General features: G+C 36.8%; 1 protein-coding gene across 48 annotated transcripts in view; it reads left to right on the top strand.

Moving 5' to 3' along the window:
• The window catches only part of LOC118404738 (protein scribble homolog), a 103,845-nt gene that overhangs the window by 2,676 nt on the left and 80,869 nt on the right, over positions 1-20,300 (top strand). For all 48 annotated transcript variants that reach the window (XM_035804012.1, XM_035804057.1, XM_035804056.1 and 45 more), the window contains exons 2-3: positions 3,056-3,173; positions 8,322-8,400. In XM_035804012.1, the coding sequence (XP_035659905.1) occupies positions 3,056-3,173; positions 8,322-8,400 (197 nt within the window). The remainder of the gene's footprint in view (positions 1-3,055; positions 3,174-8,321; positions 8,401-20,300) is intronic.

The following is a 20,300-nucleotide window of genomic DNA, read 5'->3' as shown; positions in this document are numbered from 1 at the left end:
CGTTACATGTAACATATACATCTATGCTGATTCATTTGTGCAGCTACTGTGAAACTTGTAACCTCCTTCAATGCTCAAACTCACAATACATGATCTATATCAAGCAATGTTAACTAGCAAGCTGATTGGTCAACGCATAATTGACTTAGCATTGAGTCAATCGGTATTTAAAGTGCTAAGACAGTAAGGTCAATATGCAGCATTTATTTCATTGGCTGCCAGGTGTCGCTCTTAGATATTCAATGCAAAATCGTATTTGCAATATAACTTATCTGTCATTCTTTTTTTATGCTCCAGGCGACGTCCTTGACAGGCAGGCATTAGGTACTGCTTGCCTGGATTTTCTGCCAATGTTCTGGGGTTTTTTTTAGCGTAACTTTATTTGATGTGGTTAAGTAACTTACACGACTTTTGATCTTCAAAACTATTCTGGGTAATATTCATCCAGAATAAGATGCCACATTTTTTCGGGCGGCATATAATGTGTTAATGTTTATAGCATACATAATATCGTCCTGATAAAAATACTTTAAAATATTTTTTAGGGAAGTGAGTGTAAGGAGCCCCGGTAGAAATAGGATGGTACCCAGGCTAACCAAGGTATACCAATTGTTTGATATATCTATATGTAGAAGCAACAAGCTGCATATGACGGGGCCAATACATGTATATTTGATCCACCTCGAAGTGTGCCTGTACTCTTAAGTCTCTTATCATTGTGATATATCATACAAGAGTAGGGGTAATTTCATATTCCATCAACAGGACCCATTTTCGTCTGTCCCCATTTTCTGGTTCAAAAAGTTAACATCTGAATGCCCTCTACACATTTGTTACCCACTGAAGGACTAAAATCGCCCTCCCAGACCAAGCAATCTCCTGTTGGTACCATTTCCATTATTGCATGGTATATCGGTAATGACAGTGATTTTGTTCGCCCTTGGAACACTGTTAGAACAGAGATGTTCAGAGTGATACTGATATTAGTGATAGGTACAAATTTACAGGACTGAAAAGCCTTTTTTTTTGTTACTGCAGGTTTTCAGAATTTTGAGAGTCTGATGTTTTACCTGCTATCGAATACACATTTCCTACCTAAGTTAAACACACATACGTGTAATTTTGCTTCTGTACAAATGTTGAGAATAGATTACAAAAGTCATCAAAATCCATCAGCCCCATCCTGAGTTGGTCTCTTCCAAAGTTTTTAACAAAAAGGTTCCTGCAGTTCTTAAAATACCTGATAGGGTGCCTTAACGTATACCACTTCTACCCTAGGCTAAAAGCTATTTGCCACCTAAGAATTATGTCCACAGCATGTTTGGAACATGAGGTACCGAAAACAGAAACTTGCTAGTGGCCTAATGCCCTAAAACTTTTTTTACCCCAGTGTGAAACTTTCTTTTGCAAATGGCTGGTTGGATTTTAATATTTCAATCCCCCAAATGGCACTATGCTATGAAGCCACATAGGAGAAACAAATCAATGACCCTGTGAATGTAGCCAGAACTAGCTTAGTTTTGATGTGTCGAATATTGACTTTTTGGTGGAAAATAACTAGATGGATTTGTTACCATCGGCCAAGCTAGAGACTTGAGAAGTTCTCAACTCTCTAGCTTGGCCAATGGTAACAAATGTTCTGAACATATCAGCATTAGTTTGTGTACGTCATATAAATACATGTAGTTAGCATTTTGATCTGTGTATTTTGTACCCTTAAAAAAAGGTAAATAAGAGTTGGAGGTAGAATTAAGATTGTAGTATTTTAAGGTAAGATTAAATAAAAGGCCTTTTTTCTACACATAAAAATAAGCATGAAAATATAACAGTTTCATTGTCAGTGAAAAGTATTGTCTTGCATTTTGTTGGACAACTAGTTTTAGATTCTTAATGGAAGGTTTAAATATCGAAGGTTGTCCTATTTCTACTCAGCAATAAATTGCCCTTTCTTCCTGCCAATATAAATACATCAGCTGTAGTTAAAAGTGTAGGTAGGAAACAGATTGTAGTTCCAAAGAAATTACCTTGGAAAATGTTGCATATCATTGCATTTGGCATTTAGCCAAATTTGCATAGCCATATTGTGAAAATGAAATGTGAACCAGCTTAAGATATCATAGACAGAAGTTTTTGCTGCAGTACCTTGGAAAGCTGTTTGGGGGCTCAAAATGTAATACAGTAATTTCTCTGATAGCAAAAGACCTGCTCTCAATCAGTAATACCAAATTTGCAAAACTAGTAAAAATAGTATGAAAAACCGTTTAAGCTTTAGCTTGCTCAGGGTTCTCCCCAGAATCTTTTAGTATAGTGGAGGGGCTGGCAAAAATAATCCAAACCAACGCGCTGCGCTTTCATGAAAATTTGTTCATTTTGCATGACAGATGGTGTCAAATACTACAAGTACAATATAGTGTTGTGACTCCTTTGTTGTGAAGTGTCAAAACCACTATTGTTTTGATCATCGCCCATTCACAAGTTTTTGCAGACAATGCCAACTGGAAAAGTGATACCACAAAAATCTGTGAAAAATAGGGAAGAAACACACTAGATTTCAAATGTAGTATAGTGGAGCTGGGCTGGAGTATAGTGGAGGGCCTCCCTTATTCCATCATTTGGGGAGGACTCTGTTGCTAAATGGGTAGAGAGCACCTTTGCATTTGTGTCATACCAAAAACTTAAAAGAATGGTATGTACTCCTTTTTTCTGCTTAGGACTGCTGAGAAAGACTCAAAGAGTATGTTAGTTGAACAGATACAAATGGACTAGCATCCTGCTGTATTGCTAGTGCAACTGTGTGGCCCAAGGGCTAGATCTGGAGATGGGCACTGCACTACACACTGAAAGTTGTGAGAAGGATTTTAACCTAACTTGTCATAATTTATTGTTTTTGGTGCAATACCTGTACAGAATTGCTCAATCAGACAAAAGGTATTGGTCTATTGGACGCTATAAACTATTATATGTACCGTTTACAAACTTTATCCAGTTGCTTGAGTAAGTGTTATCTTGCCTTGTTGCAATATGATTCCTAAAGTTCATGTTTTTCTCTCCCCAGCCTTTTTTCCGATTGATGAACCTACGGAAGTTGAGCATCAGCGACAATGAACTTCTGCGTCTACCTGGCGAGATTTCCAACTTTATGTCGCTCATGGAGCTCGACTGTTCTAGAAACGGTAGGAAAACTTTCGCCACTATTGTTTTATATGTCATTTAAAACCTTTCTATGGGGCTTGTTTTTGTACATTACTCTCCATAGGACCTTACTTTCGTATGGTATGTGCGGAATTTAAATCTTGATTCCTTGGTGGGAAAATCTGTATCACTTGATCAGATTGGAATTCCTATATGCCATGGAATGTTACTTCCTCTATGTCCTAAGTGGTCCTGTATTTGATACCACTTGATTTTCTTCTTCTCAGGGTAGGAAAAAAACAGCATGGCTAAACTTAGGGATGGTACAGTAGTGGTTATGGTGATGACTTTATCTAGGGACAGTTCAGTATTGTGGAAGGAAGGGGTTGAGATAATGTTTTAGCTTTTTACTCGGCGACGGGGATGTTTCAGTATTATCTAAGGGAGCAGGAAAGAAGATGTTTTGGTTTGATTTTTTTAGGGATGGTTCAGTGTTGTTGAAGGGGGGATCAGTTTATATAGCATTCAGCAGTAGCAGGTGCGCCTATTCTAGTTACCCCTGTTGAAGAATGGTATATCCGATAGTAGAAACTCTGGGAGAGTACATTTTCCCACAGTGTTACAAATACCATGTACAGTAAACAAGTGAATGGTACCGGTGGTACATCCAAAGTTTGGCAGGAAAGAGGCTAACAGATGACAGTGCAGTCAGGAATGTGCTCTGGGATGTTAGGGGTTTACTGTAAATCTCCAAATGTTCACGTCGGGACTATTTTTACAGTTTTCGTCATGACACCATATTAATGCTAAGCTACTAAATTAATTTGACCATGATTTTATAATACCACAGAAACTTACTTTCTTCTTTTACTGCGAAATTAAGTTCCCACAAAAAGATAGGTATACAGTATTAGGTATACAGTATTGTTGGGTATGGAGTCATGACTTTTGGCTGAGGAAATCCCAATACAAATCTGACTAGGGAATAGAAATACTACAATTTGTCTAAACTCTAAGATCATTGCTTTTAGGATTGGGACAGCCCAATTGTAGAAATGCTCCTATTTCTCAATTTTCTGTTGTTGGCAAAGAAATTTCTGAGCAAATATCTCTCAATCTTTTTTTTATTCTATTTTGAAAGCTTTTGGAAGTTGAAATTGTTTTTGAAACATTTGAAATATAATTTTTTTTGGCTGTGTGTGTGGTGTGGGGTTGTTTCACTGAACATGTAAAAGGTATAACAACTATTTAATTTCATATAATCTAATAACATGACATGTGTAATAAGAAATCAAACAAGTAAACAAATAATTTTTATGGCCATCTGAAGTTTTACAAATTGAAATTTATCTTATCAAGGAGGTTGAAAAAGGAATTGATCTTATTACCTGCATGATCTGTCACCTTATGTACAAAATTTGGCAGTCGTCAAAAGCATTTATAATTTTGATGTGTAAAACGAAGTATTTATGATGTATTTGTAAAGTAGTTATAATAAATCTTATTTTAATAATGATGATGATGTCTAAACAGTAAACACCCCCACCCCAAAGTCTTGAAGTTGAAGACGATTTAGGTCACAGAAACATGATTAGTTTTTCATCCTGTTCCATATAAATATAGGCAAGTTTCCAAGCAGAGTATCTATGTGGGTGTTTGTGTCAGTGACACAGTGTAGGCGAGAAGTTACCATAGAGAAGTTAGGACCCAAAAGGTCCTGATGTAAGGATGTTAAAGAAACATGATGAGATTTTTATCCTGTTGCATATAAATATAGCCAAGTTTCCAAGCAGAGTGTCTATGTCAGTATGTGGGTGTTTGTGTCAGTGACACAGTGTAGGCGATAAGTTACTACAGAAGTTCCAGGACCCTACAGGGTACATGTAGGAACAAAGGAAGGGTGGGCATGGGTAAAGTTTAATGTGGAGGTGGGAGGATATGACTCAGGTTGGGCAGGGTGAAACCAGTTCTTGTTTTGTGGCATTGCATTGTCTTTTTTTCAAATTTTGAATAACACAGTTACCTATAGTTCTATCCCCAATTTTTTGGTGGTAGAATTTCGTTATGAAATACATTGACAGAAGGCTTGTGGACAATGTAATATAACTGTTAATCAATCTCAAATTCAAGCAAAGGTTTTAATATTATTGGAAAGAAAACTCATACTGTAAATGCATTCAAGTTTGCAAGGATTTAATCTGGAGTATATAAGTTTTGGTTTTAAGCTGGCTGTGGTTTTCGATTTGTGGTAGGGCCATACAAATGTATACTGAATTTGAAAAAAAATGTAGTTGTAATTGAAAAATGTTCACAATGATATTGCATTCACTGTGATGTGGTCACCAAGAAAACCATGAACATAAACCACCTCGAATATTTCTGCATATGCAGTATTCTATGAGGTTAGATAACAGCTCTTCTTGCTAATTTACATCAAAAGCAAACACTATACTGCTAAACAATAGCTATGTACAGTATAAAATTTGAGCTATGTAACATAGTATGTTATATAGTTATATTTCAGCCATACCATAGGTATGGTGAAATATATTGTATTCGTAATTATATTTCAGCCATACCATAGGTATGGTGAAATATATTATATTCGTAATGTTTCTTTCTTTCTTTCTTTCTCCTGTCAAATCTTCAATTCGAATCAACTCCGCCGTTTTTAAACCGATTGACTTGAAATTTGGCACAAAGGTAGAGTAAGCCAATACCCTTAGGTGTTTTTTTCATTTTGTTCATATCTGCCTTAAAAATGATTTTATTGAGGTTTTTGTCAATTTTTATGTATATTTTGGGCTCCTGTACCCTGGTATTACAGCCGAATGACATGAAATTTGGTACAGAGGTGCCCTGATCATATGCCCACCCAGATTTAAGAACAGTTGTGGCATACGGTACAACAAAATGCTTAATTTTGCGATTTTGGGCCATTTTTTGACAAAAAAAGCACATTCTTGCCTCCTGTACCCTCGTTTTACAACCGAATGACCTGAAATTTGGTATAAACGTGCCCTTCAATTATGTGCACATGAATTCAATAACAGTTTTTCCATACAGTACAACATAATGCTTAATATTGCGATTTTATGGCCATTTTTTGACAAAAATTTGACATTTTTGGCTCCTATTCCCTCGTTTTACAACCAAATGACCCGAACTTTGGTAAAAGTGTGCTCTAGATATTTATCCAAATGACTCATGTGTAATTTTTGGCATGGAACACTTTAAAATGATATAATTGGGAATTTTTTGGGTCATTTTCCAATGGCCAAAGGGGTCAACGACCTCAAGACCTATTGTTGCATGAGGGAGATGGCTGAAATATGCTGTATTTGCTCTCAAGCAAATGTCGGCCTTTCTAGTGTTTCTTTCTTTCTTTCTTTCTCCTGTCAAATCTTCAAATCGAATCAACTCCGCCATTTTTTAACCGATTGACTTGAAATTTGGCACAAAGGTGAAGTAAGCCAATACCCTCAGGTGTTTTTTTTATTTTTTTCATATCTGCCTTTAAAATTATTTTATTGAGGTTTTTGTCAATTTTTATGTATATTTTGGGCTCCTGTACCCTGGTATTACAGCCGAATGACATGAAATTTGGTACAGAGGTGCCCTGATCATATGCCCACCCAGATTTAATAACAGTTTTGGCATACGGTACAACAAAATGCTTAATTTTGCGATTTTTGGTCATTTTTTGACAAAAAAAGTACATTTTTGCCTCCTGTAACCTCGTTTTACAACCGAATGACCTGAAATTTGGTATAAAAGTGTCCTTCAATTATGTGCACATGAATTCAATAAGTTTTTTCCATACAGTACAACATAATGTTTAATATTGCGATTTTATGGCCATTTTTGGACAGAAATTGGACATTTTTTGCTCCTGTTCCCTGTACAACCAAATGACTCGAAATTTGGTAAAGGGGTGCTCTAGATATTCATCCAAAAGACCAATGTACAATTTTTGGCATGGAACACTTTAAAATTATATATTTGGGAATTTTTTGGGTCATTTTCCAATGGCCAAAGGGGTCAACGACCTCACGACCTATTGTTGCATGAGGGAGATGGCTGAAATATGCTGTATTTGCTCTCAAGCAAATGTCGGCCTTTCTAGTTACAGTATGACGTTATGTTGGTGGGAAGACTGCTGGAAGCATGAATCATGATTTGTCAGGCTTGCCAGCATAGCAGCTTTTGATATGGCCTTCACCCCTGTACAGTGAGATCACCTGGGAATCATCAGGGTTGAGAAGCTGTGAGAGTGATTGAGCAGGTGGAATTGAGCAGGGCATGGCTAGGGGCTCACTTGTGGTTAGGGGTATATCATAGAGCTAGAACTTGTAGAAGGATCTTTGGAGAAATGTCCATAGATTTGATAGAGGATTTTTGAAAGAAGGAGGTATTGCTGAAAGAATACTGATTCATACAGAATGTTTTACTTTTCTGGCATGAAAGAATGTGAATGATAAGGTACAACTTGATATGTTTGCTGCGGTTGTTTACTCTGCTGTATCTGTATCTGTATCTATATAGCCGGTATAACCGCCGTTCGGCGTAACACACCAGCTTCGCAGGCACGCGGCGCGGCAGCAGCTGGTTATATTACACTGAACGATCCGTCACACCTAACTTCTGCACATCTATCTGCAAGCGTTCTTTAAAACTATTCAGAAAAGATGCCCCTACTGTCCTTGGTGATAACAAGTTCCACTCTACGATAGTTCTGGGAAAATACGAATTTTTGAACACATCAATCCTAGCTTGGTAACTCTGCTGTATCTGTATCTATATAGCTGTAGATGCATCTAAGTTTGTTGGGATTTAATTTGCAGTAGCAGGAAAAAGGAACTCGTTTTTGAGTCCGCGTCAGCCTTGTATACTTCATTCACATATTGCAATAGAAAATGCGGTGGTTATAAGTTACGATGAAGTGGTCACTACAAAAACGCGAACATAAAACCACTGCAAACATTTTCTTTGTTTTTTCTTGTTCTTTGCAGTTACCTTGCGCCACACCTCAAGTGCATTTTTTCAATGAATCAATACTGTTTCCACAGAATTGTTTTCTTTTACCATTCTCTCTCTCTCTATTGACCATGGTAAAATCCTTTTCCATTCTACCATGAAATTAAGTTTTTGTAACAAATGACAGTACTTACTTTGTTTTATTTCCACAGATCTACCAGATATCCCAGAAAACATCAAGTTCTGCAAGTCCCTGTCTGTTGTGGACTTCAGTGGCAACCCCATCGCAAAGTAAGTCATGTCACAACACACGTCACAGTTTTATACTTGTATATAGGAAAAATGTTGTATTTCTGGTTACGTCCCGTGTTCTGATATATTTCAGTTTAACATTGTTTGATTGCATTCTTTTTTATCTAAAATCTATTTAAAAAAAGGAAAAAAATCCCAATCTACCGACCCGAATTTTTTCAGCACTGTAACCAAAAACATCAATATTCGTAGGCCTATGCTGTACTTGAATTCACAAGCAGACGACAAAAATACTTTATCATACAAATACATGTGTAATATTAATTGCCACTTATATTTCTCGAAACAGATATGTTGATTTTTTTCTCTTTTGTTATTAGTAGTTGTATATCTATATGCAGAGGTGGTGTTTTGAATGCAGCTATTGCTAATTATTAATTCTTGGATCAGCCAAGAAACAATTAAACCCAAGTTAGGGTATAGTTATGTAAATATGGTCACCAAAGAGTGTGAAGAAATACAGATATTTACATAAGTACCCAAAACTAATCAGCTAACAATGCGTCACAACTGGGAATTTACATAAACAACACTTGACGAAGCCTTAGGTAAACAGTTACATTCAGGGTAAACAATTAGACAAGGAGTTCTCGTTTGTATGCCATTCAGGTTGTCGTTTGCATCACTGTAAACCATTGATTCATTCTCAACTATTTTCAATGAAACTCAAATCCGCTGAAGTAATTTGGTACAATATCTGCAATTTGGAAAATGTCAAAACTATACAAACTGCATAAACATGAGGTGAGAAATGTCATACATGAAAGATGAATAGGAATAGAAATTACGTATTAAATATAGATAGATATTAGTAATATAAGTTTAGAGATAGGTTTAGCCTATTCTGGTCTTTGAGTTTGTATCTTTGATTGTGTCAATGAAATTCATTTTTCTTTGAAGGGAAAACAAATTGTGTAAACCATATGCAATATTGTATTACAATTACTAGAAATGCTGCATTTTATATTGATGGACTTGTTTTTGTGCGTGATTTAATGGTTTGATTTCTTACACTTCGTCCCCCGTTCTTTTGTGGTTATTGGTACGTCCCTGACTAGCAGGTGAATGATTGCTGTGGCTCATACCACCTGTAGATGTAATTGGGGGTCGTGGGGTTTGACATTTTTTACGGTCCTCCCTTTGCACCTTGTAATGTTTCTCATGTATCAACACTTTTCCATGGACGGAAATAATTTGTAAAAGGGGAGGTCAATTTTTTTTCTAATTATGGTTTAGGGAAGAGCCATATATTTGAGTACAGGACACGGGTGAGACACTGTAAATAGGAAAATATGCAGTCGGGAGAAAATAAAACATGTTTGCAGCTTTTACTGTAAAAACGTGAAATGTTTGCGATGATTTTAAGTTCACAATGAATAGCTGGTCACTATAAAAGTTCTGCAAACATTTCCTCATTTACGGTATTAGTTATTCAAGCCTAAGGTATTCAAGCATAAGACAGATAAGGGGTTCTGCATTTATTTACATAAATTTTTCTAGAGTAAATTTTACTTCAGCCATAGGTGTGAACTGTGAAGTGTTCTTTTGGGCCTATCCATACATGTGTGTGTCTGTCTGTCTGTCTGTGCTTCAATTTCTGTAATGGTTTCAGGGGATGAAGTATGTGTTAGAACTTAGACATTTTACCAAAAGTAGCACTTTGAATTTCCTGGTATAACGTTTGTGACATGTTTTCCCCTCCGTATGGTATTGCTGTGCAGGAATCAATAACTTGTTATTTCGACCAGGTTGCGGAGCGTCTACCGATAATTTATTTCCCCTCCCGCGGGATTCCACGCAATCAGTAAAGTCTGTACTGTAGAGGCTTGTTAGGCTGCGGTTATATGTTACATGTGTGCGTGTGTGTGTGCGTTGAAAGCTGAAGAAGAGAAAATTATATATAAAAGGTTGCGTAGGTCAAGGTAAAAGTACTAGGAAACTATTGGGAATACGCAAACTTTATTTCCTTTAGATGGTTTTCGAAAATCATGAGAATATGAATTTTGATGGGTACATGTGGTACTTGTGGTATTCTGCAGTAGTTTGGAGAATGTTTACTTTTGTCAAGAACGTTATGTGTGTGTTAGCACAATATCTAGGGAATGGAAATATGGACTATCTTCATATTTGGTATTTGGGGTGGTCTTCACGAGAACCTGAAATCATTAGATTTTGGACTATCTAGCAACTTTTTAAGGTACTGCAGTGGAGCTTCCTGTTTCGATATCTTGTGTTTAGGGCGTGTGTCACGGTGTGTGGTTGTGACTTTTGGTTGGTAAGTAGCTCTGTTGTTTTCTGTTTTGGTTGAAATTAGATACAGATGTCTTCTAGTAAACTTGTTTTTAAAAACAAATGGCGAAAAAGTATATTGTTTTGATTTAAATGTGGGAAAAGACTATAAGCAATAACATAGTACTTCTCAGAAAACTCTCATGTTTTGATACCATATCGAAAGGAATTTAGTAAATTTTGCAACTGAAGCTTAATCTGAGTTCAAATAAATGGCAACTATTGTCAAAATTGAATTAGATAAAAAAAAGAAGTTAACATACAAACAAGATTTCAATATTTGAAATACACCCCTACCTTCCAATTTGGTTTGTCCCCATTCTGACATATTTGCCAGTCATTCTGACAATCAGTTCATGCAATATCCACCTTTTAACAACATGCATTCATAGAAAAATCATTTCCATCTTAAATAATCAATAATTCCACAACTCAATCTGCACGAGTCCTTATTAGTTAAATTTCTCCCATGTAAATGTCTATATTGGTCGATAAATCTGTAATGATATAACAACATAGTCCTAATACCTTGGTGCCAAAAATGTAATGATTTTCGTTTGCAGGAAATTTGGTGACACTTCTATGTGAGTTACTGGAATAATTGCAATAATTTCAAATCATATTGTTATTAGTTTGATGCGTTTCTCATTAATATATAACTTATTACAATTTGAGGACTGTAGAATTTTGAATTAATTTTTTGGCTGTCTTCCAAAAAACTCTTGTATGGTCTGGCGTTGGCGTGAAAAATGATTTTTATATGTAATCAAATTATAGCTCCAGTTCAATTAATGGTACCATTGGGCTACTATAGCCTAGTCAATACTTCCCACACGTTTTGGCAAAGATGACAGTGCCCATCTCCATTTCTATAGCCCTCAGGCCGCACAGTTGTGCAATCAGATGGCTAGTCCACTGGTAGTGATGTGTGTTCAACTCCCATATTTTTTCTCAAAAGTGTTGAGTGCTAAGCAGAGAAAGCAGTGTGTATCCTTTTTCATGTCTTTGCTGTTACTAGTGTTACATCTTGGCATGTTAAACAGATATGTAGTTGTTCTTATGACTATATATGAGAAGCCTAGGCCTTTTTGTGCTTGGCCAAATTGTCCTTTCCCTGACTAAGCAATGCTCAAGTACCAGAAACTTTAAGAATTTCTATGATAACCTAAAATGGCCCAATTTATACTGAAAGTTTCGTTACATTGTTGCAAATGATATCAGTATTTTCTTTTTCACATATTTTTATTTATCTATTATTTTCCAGCATGTAAAGAAGAATTTTATAGTCATATACATGTAGACGCTTTTCTCTCTCTATTTTGAAAACCTCCATGGCAATTCATAAGTTTCCGTAGTGGGAGTTCCCAATAGCTTTAGGTACACTATTGGAAGCAGGAAACAGAATTTAGCATGAATTCATGATGAATCGCGACTACGATCCCAGTGCAATGGGTGTCCTGTGATCCTCTCTCTCTCTCTCTGTGTAAATTCTAGCCTGATTAAATCTTGCTTATACCAGCCCGTCCAACATCCATAGGGCTCCTAGAGGGGCAAGTTACAGCCCAATACAGCAGAGTTTGTGTTACACAGACTATGTAAATTTGTCTTGTCAGATATCAACAAAAAAAATGATGTGTAAAGCGCGGGGTATAGTTCCATTCCCCCAGGGCTCCCAATATTTGACAGCGTTTGAAAGGTCCCATGAAGAATGTATAGAGCTGTGGTCTGTAGTAAGATGATTAAATTAAACATGGCCGCATTATTGGCTTGAAGGCTGTAACAGTACCCAGGTTATTACCTCCATGAAAAATGGAGGCTATTTTTTTCAGCAGGAGCTTCAAGGTGTGTCGATGTCAACACGATAACTTGAGAATGCCTGGGTAGATTGTCCTGATATTTGGTATGTGCATACATGTAGGTCTTGGGGAGACCTTAAAATGATTAGATTTGGGCTCCCTAGTTGCTTGTTATGGTACTACAGCAGTTTTGATGTCTTGTGTTATGAACAAACTAGTTGTTAGTAGTTAGACAAACTATATTTGGCGTCGATTTTTGTGTGCTATATAGCTATTGTCCTTTAACATTAAACACAGAGTATGCAATATATGAACTACATGTAACAATTTTAAGTTGAAGTTTTTATGTCAAGATGACAAGTAAGGGCTAGGACGAAAACTTCAATCTGTCTTATTCACTTCTAAAGACTCATTTAAAGTTCACCAAGGACCAAGGTAGAGACTTTATTTCTACTTCAACATTTTTTCCAAATCTGTGATAACGAAGAAACGAGCTTGTTTTTACCATGTTGATAAAGAATCATTTACTTATTCAAGACCTTATTTGATACGTCCACCTGTTATTTGATATTTATTGCAACAATATTGATAAAAATCTTTTGAATTTTGCTTGCTGTTCTTTTATGCATAAGAATTTATTGCCATTATTTGTGTTTGACATTTAGAATAATGCACTTGTTTTGAGGATATTGAAGTTGAATTAGCTGATATTGGTAAAATTATTACAATACGTCATCCAAGCAAATTGATGCCAGTTACCCCATATTCAATTATTGATACAAATGTTGCATTGTTAAATGGTTGATTCAAATTTTGACATTAGGAGGAGATAGATTATCCTTTTTACATGATGTACTCACTTTAAATCTACTTATTTTGGGAAGAGAAAATTGTTTTGTTTGTATTACACAGCTTGAAAACTATCTACAATCTAGTGGCACAGGCTTGTTCTGAACAGTATATGCTATATATCTAGGCAGATTTATTTGTTCCACTCAAAGTGGAAAGGACTCCTTTTTTGTTTAGTGTAGTGAGGTCTTTAAGTTTAACATGCTTGAGGTTGTTGCTCTTCTCAAACATGAGAACTATTTAATTAATGTCCTATAAAACGGACATTCTTTACCAAAGCTAGGTACTCATTTATACAAGGGAAGTAAGGAAAATGCTAAGTGTTTTTCCCAAGGGCACAACAGGGTTACCTGTCAAGGATTTGAACTCAGGTTCTAAGCCAACAACCCTAACCACAAGGCCACCGTGTCACTGTTTTGAACTTCCTTTCCAAAATTAGGATTTTGTACTTCAACAGAATTTAAAAAAAATGCATAACTAATTTTTGTATAGCAGGATGACATGGTGGAGGGAGGAGTGAATTATCACACGTTTGCTTGCAAATGTTGTGAAGTTTTCCCATCTCTTGCCAGGTCGTTGATTGAAATCCCTTGCCATGTCACTGTAAGGTCACCACAAGGATGAGGTCTTGTATAGAAACATGCTAGTGTTGTGCCTTACATACTCCACATGTTGTGGATACCTAAGCTTTATAAACTGTCCACCATGTGGGTTCTAATCTGTGTCAAAACAACACTGGCTTTGGTTAGAGGTGCTGTGGTTCGCAACTGGTTAGTCAAGGGCTCGAAAAGAGCCAAAGAAAATGTTACTGGAAAGTTGTAACAACATCGGAGGTTGTTTTTAGGATTAGGTAATGCCAAAAGGAAACCCACCCATTTTCCATTATGTAAGAATGTGTACTGTAAATTTTTTAAACATTTGCGATAGTTTAATTTTTCGTGGCTTTCTTGGTCTATGAATTTTTATACCATAGTGCCAACAGCTATCAATGTATCTATCATAATGAGAATGTTTGTTTTCAATATATTTTGAAAACCTTTTCTATTCATCCATGCAATTAAGTCTCAGTGAAAATAAATGCATTTACAGTAAGATATGGAAAAAGTTAGCCTACACAAGAAAAATATTTTTGATGGTTTACCCTTTTCCATAATGTCGTACTTACATGTACACATGAACTTTCTTCCCACGAAAGAGGACTATTTTTAACCAACTATGGATTAATTTTTCAAGGCCTTGCTATACTAAAATACTTGTTGGCATTTGAAATATTCAAGTTATTTGTTGTATAACAATTTTTTTTTCATGTTTTATTCAAAACGTTAGCCTGAGGTATATTCAGAATTAGTATTCAACTTGTGTTTTATTTGCACAGAATATAATCTATTTTTTCTATTGTCAGACAATGCTAGCATCTGAATTTACATTTTCGTATGCAAATGTTGTAATTTGCATAAGAATATGAGGAAGACATGCAAAGGACTTCATGGATAAAAATGTGTTAGTAGAAAGATGATTGTGTTTCTCACTTATCTGTAAGTGTGATCGAAAGCTGAATCTCAAAACTTGTAGGACTAGAATCATACATAAAAATCCATAAAAGAAGAATACATAAATATCCATGAAAAATCTTGAAGATCCTTCAAAAGGATCATGATTTGTTGGTGCAAACAGTGCAGCTGTTTAGACAAACCTTCTTCCAGTATTTAACAATATATGGATGGTTCCACCTTATCACTAACCCTGTCTCCAGCCCCATTCATTGCATCTTACAAATCAATAAACCCTATTCAGTTTCTAAGGAAGGTAACAACACACAGTGTGTGTAGCTGTCACTTGTAATACATCCCAGTTTCCGTGTTTAGATGGATGATGATTTGTAGCAATGGAGAAAACATCACGTAATGGAAGTGACCCTATGTGTTTTTTTGTGCTGGGTACACAGGGTTCTAGCCAGGATTTTATTTTAGCGTAGTGGGAATGGCATGGTAGCAAAGCGACTAATCAGGAGATTGGTGTGGAAGGGGGGGGGGGGGGGTCTTGGTCCTTCCACAGTGAGATTTGAAGATGTAGAGTTAAAAGTTAGGATTTTGGGGTCAGTTTTGAGTGGCATATCATCATTTTTCATTGTTCAGACATTTATTAGTCATTGTTGAACAAGCAAATGACAGCAAAGCACCACTACACTAGTTAGAAATTAGCGTAGTGGCCCTTATTTTAGCGTAGGGGTCACAAAATGCACTAGCTAGAACCCTGTACATGTACAGACAGGGAACAATACTTGTAAAATCGTTTACGTTTAGCAATGTCTGTGAAAGATCCAAGAAACCTCAAATTGAAGTGCCGTTGCCTATGTAATTGGCTTTATAACTTAGCACTGTGATTCTGTCTCTTAATCTTATAAAGAATATAATCTCTTTCCTGTAGGGAAAACATTGTTTTTGCTGGTGCTTTCTTTCTTCTCTTTCTGTCACTAGCCAATTAGAGCTTAGATTAGATATAAGCTATTAATTGTCTTTTATTTTTTTACTTGGACTCAATACTATAGGGCTTGCCTAATGGTATAGTATAAATATGTTAGTTAATGACCTTGTCGAACCATAACACAAGTACACTCGAACAAGCCTAATTCATAATTGTTAAGTACTGTAAATGTATTTAAGTTTGCGGGGATTTAATTTCGCAGCAGCGGGAAAGGGAAATTTCGCGGTGGTTTTAAGTTCGCGGTAGCACCATAATCTCTTACTGCCATGAAAAAATGTTCGCGGTGGTTGTAAGTCCGCGGTGAAGTGGTCACCACAAAAACTGCGAACATTTATGATTTAACCACCGCGAAAGTTTCTGCATTTACAGTATTGTGTGAGAGTAGCTTGACAAATGGCTTTGAGGAAAACATTCTGCTTTTTCACAAAAATCTTGCTACCTTTCTAGTTCTTACATTGTCCTTGTATTGAACAGAATATGTTATCGGGTATACGAACACCAAGGACAGTTAGTGAGTCAATATATGGAGCCTCCCTGGAAGGGTACATTAATAGAGTCTTTCTGACCCATAGAAAGAATCGAACCATGCCTGTAACCTTACCCATTGATGTGTGTGTCCTGTATTGATTGTACAGTTGATTGTAGTCATTGTTGGACCGTGGGCTGCCCAAAAGAACCTCTTCACTGTGACTTGCTTTAGAAATACAATACAGAGATGCACCTGTGCCCGGTACCGTAGTTCCTCCAACTTCTGTACGATTCTGAGAATTTGTTCATTCTCGCAGGGACTTACTGTAAATGCATTGAAGTTTGCTGGGATTTGGTTTTGTAATATGGAGAAAATGGACCGTTCTCAATGATTTTTAAGTTTACTGTACATGTAAGTAACTGTATAAGGGGGTAAGACTAAGAGGACAGAAGACAAACATTTTTGTAGCAGTTGTAAATGGTCACCAAAAAATTGCGAACATTAGATCATTTAAGCCACTTCTCTGGACGGCTTACTCCTCTTCTTGTTCCATTTCTACGTTTTTTTCAGCGACTTGTGGAGTCTGGTAGAGACTAAGATCAAACATCTTGTATCCCTTGCCAGTGTTGTTTCGCTAGTGTTGGTCGGATAACCAATCTTTTATTCCTAGGCCTTGCCTTTTTGCGTAATAACAAAATACCCCAAGAGACCCACAAAACCTGAAGGTGACTCATACATCTTTCCAGCAACTGTCCTTTCCCTGTACCCTTGGAGTTGCCATATGATACCACAGTACCTACTGTCAGTAATATCTGATTATATTACTGATAGCTGGGAGGTGGTCCCATGGGATGTGATGGATCGTACCATCAGAATTATCATGTCTTTTATCATCTGTAATTGACAGCTTCGGACAGTGGGGGCTCCGTAATTGTCATGTCTGTTCAAGTTCAAAGTCATACCTTGGTCAAGGTTGTATTAGAGGGCTGTGTAGCTCAACCCTTAACTTGTACCTGTAAGGTTGTTCGGGGACTTGAATATTATGTTTACCTGTGCCTGAACAAGGAAAAACACTAGTAGTTGGCATTTCAGTGCATTCTGTTGAATTTTTATGGCTGCTGAAAAAGAGAAGTTGGTTTTCTGTATATGGCCTAGGTATACATTCTTACCTATACTGGTCTAAGCCTCAATGGTCAAGGGAGTGTAAAAAAAAAAATGGAAGTTAATTTGAATTTCATCACTCAGATGTGAACTAGAAAAGTTCATGTCCCTTTTTTTAGGCCCCCTTTCCACTCACTAGGATGGTGCTCTTGCCATGCTCTCTCTGCAACCTATAATTTGACAGCTCAACAAATTGCACAAAAAAACCAACTTTTTTCTCTTTGTGTGCTATCCTGTCTTTTCAGTCACACCTTTGCATGTTCTATGAATATGATAAACCAAGTAGAAAGAAAAATCAAAGGTTACACTCAGCATCTGTTTTAGGGCACAGTGAGAATACAACACGGTCGTCGTCTAGTGGTAAGGGCTGGGGCCTTACCAATGGTGGGACCAAAAACAGGCTACGGTTGAAGGTTTTGTTAGGGTCAGTGGGGTAACCAGAAATACTATGTCTTGCTGTTTTCTTCTAAACCAGTGTATTGTTATGACATCCTTGCTACTTAGTACCCTTACTGACCTTTGACCCAGATGAATCATGGAGGGGTCAACAGAGGTCAAATTTTTGTAATCCTGTGTGTTTTTCCCAGTTGGGTTGTCTGTCAGGAACAGTTACACTTCACAGCAGTGGTGGTTTTCCTTGTGGCCCTGGTTGCAGAAGTTCAGCTAGTTTTTGTATCAATATTAAATTTCTGCCCACAGAAAAAATTCCATTTCATGTAGGGGTGGTAGTTGGCATTTTTGTATTGTCATTATCATTGTATTGTCAATATAGTTTTTGAATATCAGAAAAGTTCTCGTTTACATTCCTAGTGCCATTCAGTAAAAATAAAACTAAATGCTGGAAACCAGTTCTAAATTTACAAGAAAAAAACTGTATCTCTGGTTTATATTCTTCTTGTTCTAAACCAACCTAAAGTTAAACCTTCCGTAGATTGTGCTGAAAGAATTCCTTTTTTTGTGGTAATTACTTGTAGATATGATTTTGGATGTATATTGTTCAACTTGCACCTACAATTATTGCAAACAGGCAATTTTAATAGCACTGAAAAATATTCTCAGTACACGTATAATAATAATAATAATAATATCGGGTGTATTTTGCGTAAAACGGGGGTCCCGTGCTCGAGGAGGTGGCTCGACCACGTTTAACAGCCTCATTACCCACACTTTGGGTACCTACTGGCCATGGGTTCAGGTCCGGAAGTCCAGACCTGAACCTGAACCTGAATCCGGACCTGAACCTGAGTTTGGATACGCAACACAAGCAACGTACATGTACAAGGCATACCACTCTTATTACCAAAGACTGTAAATATTTCATGGGACGGTGAGATCTTTGAAGTCATTAGACTGTAGTGAATCATGAGTTTGATGTAATTATCAGTCGTGACAGTGTTGAAGTGGAGACGTGTGAAATGTGAGAATTGCAGAGGCTGTTTGGGCCACAGATGGCTGGGAGAGTAGGAGACAGTGAAGAATGGAGTTAGAGATGAAGTAATTAGACATCAATCCGTAACAATCTGGACTGTGGAGTGTGATCTCTGTTACCATAGTTACAGCTGTACCCTCATCAAGTGGTAAAAATCCATTTGGAGTTCAACAGGTAACATCTGTGAGTGTGAGAATCATTGGACTTTTATATCTCTGCAACTGTCAGTGCTGAATTACGTTTTACTTTCGCTAAGGTTTTCTTTTTATCTCCATGAAAAGTTTAGATATAGTTTTGGATGTGTCTGTCTGTGTGTGTTTGTGTTTGTGTTTCCAGATCGTGAAGTCAGCATAACTCAAGAACTTCTGGATGGATTACGATGATGTTTGGTATGTGGGTAGATATTAGAAAGACAAAGGTCAAAGTTTGGGCCCCCTGGTACGTGACTTTGGTAAGGCAGCACAACAGGCTATTCAGGGCTCGAAATTCATTTTTGGGATTAGGTGCACTGGTGCACCCAGCTTAAGAAATTGGATGCACCAAAAAAATTTTGGGTGCACCACTTACTTGATAAATTGAAGTAATAACCTAGTAATAAAACTAAGTTACAAGCTATCAAATTCTTAAACAAGTACCATGATAGACATTTTTATTACCTTTCTAACACTTAGATGTCAAGAATATGATGTATACTAGTATACTTTGATATCTTTACATACACAAACCTAAGAAAATATTTGGGTGCACCCTGTGCACCCACTGAAAAAGATTGGGTGCACATCTCCAATTTTGGGTGCACCTGGGTGCACATGCACCCAGTATTTCGAGCCCTGCTATTTCTATCTGCAATGAAGTGCACTTTGTGTTATACTGTATTGAGGTACAAAATTGGCTGTCCAGGTATGCATTAGATCATCATGTGACATGCAAAACATCACACAGATTCAATATGGCTGGGTCATCGCTCCTGACATGTGATATGACCTTTGTACACTGAGATGTCAAAGGTCAGGTGTTAGAATTTCGGTCATAAATTTTGAAGGACTTCATACTAATTCTTTGGATGTTGTTTTTCGATTTTTTCTTTGGAGGTTGCATTTTGTATTCTTGATACTGTAAAATCTTTGGCAAGAGTGCTATATATGGACAGTCAGAAAGTCACTATTCAGGACTAGTAGTAGCAGTAGTACTGTAAATTGAAGACTTTACTTGGCTGCATTCTGTATTTGAAGATCGGGCTGTGTACAATTTTGCCATGTCGGAATTTGCTTTTCTTTATTGCAACAAGTACCTTAAATATATCATAATGCTGTACAATGTAAAGTGCGTACATGTGGCGAAGAAAGCTACAAAATTTTCTTTGTGATTTTAAGTTCACCTTGAAGCGGTCACCGCAAATAAC

The sequence above is a fragment of the Branchiostoma floridae genome, chromosome 17, assembly GCF_000003815.2.
Source record: "Branchiostoma floridae strain S238N-H82 chromosome 17, Bfl_VNyyK, whole genome shotgun sequence".
In the NCBI taxonomy this organism is placed as follows: Eukaryota; Metazoa; Chordata; class Leptocardii; order Amphioxiformes; family Branchiostomatidae; genus Branchiostoma; species Branchiostoma floridae.
The sequence above is the reverse complement of the archived record's forward strand: the minus strand, read 5'-3'. Positions and strand labels throughout refer to the sequence as shown.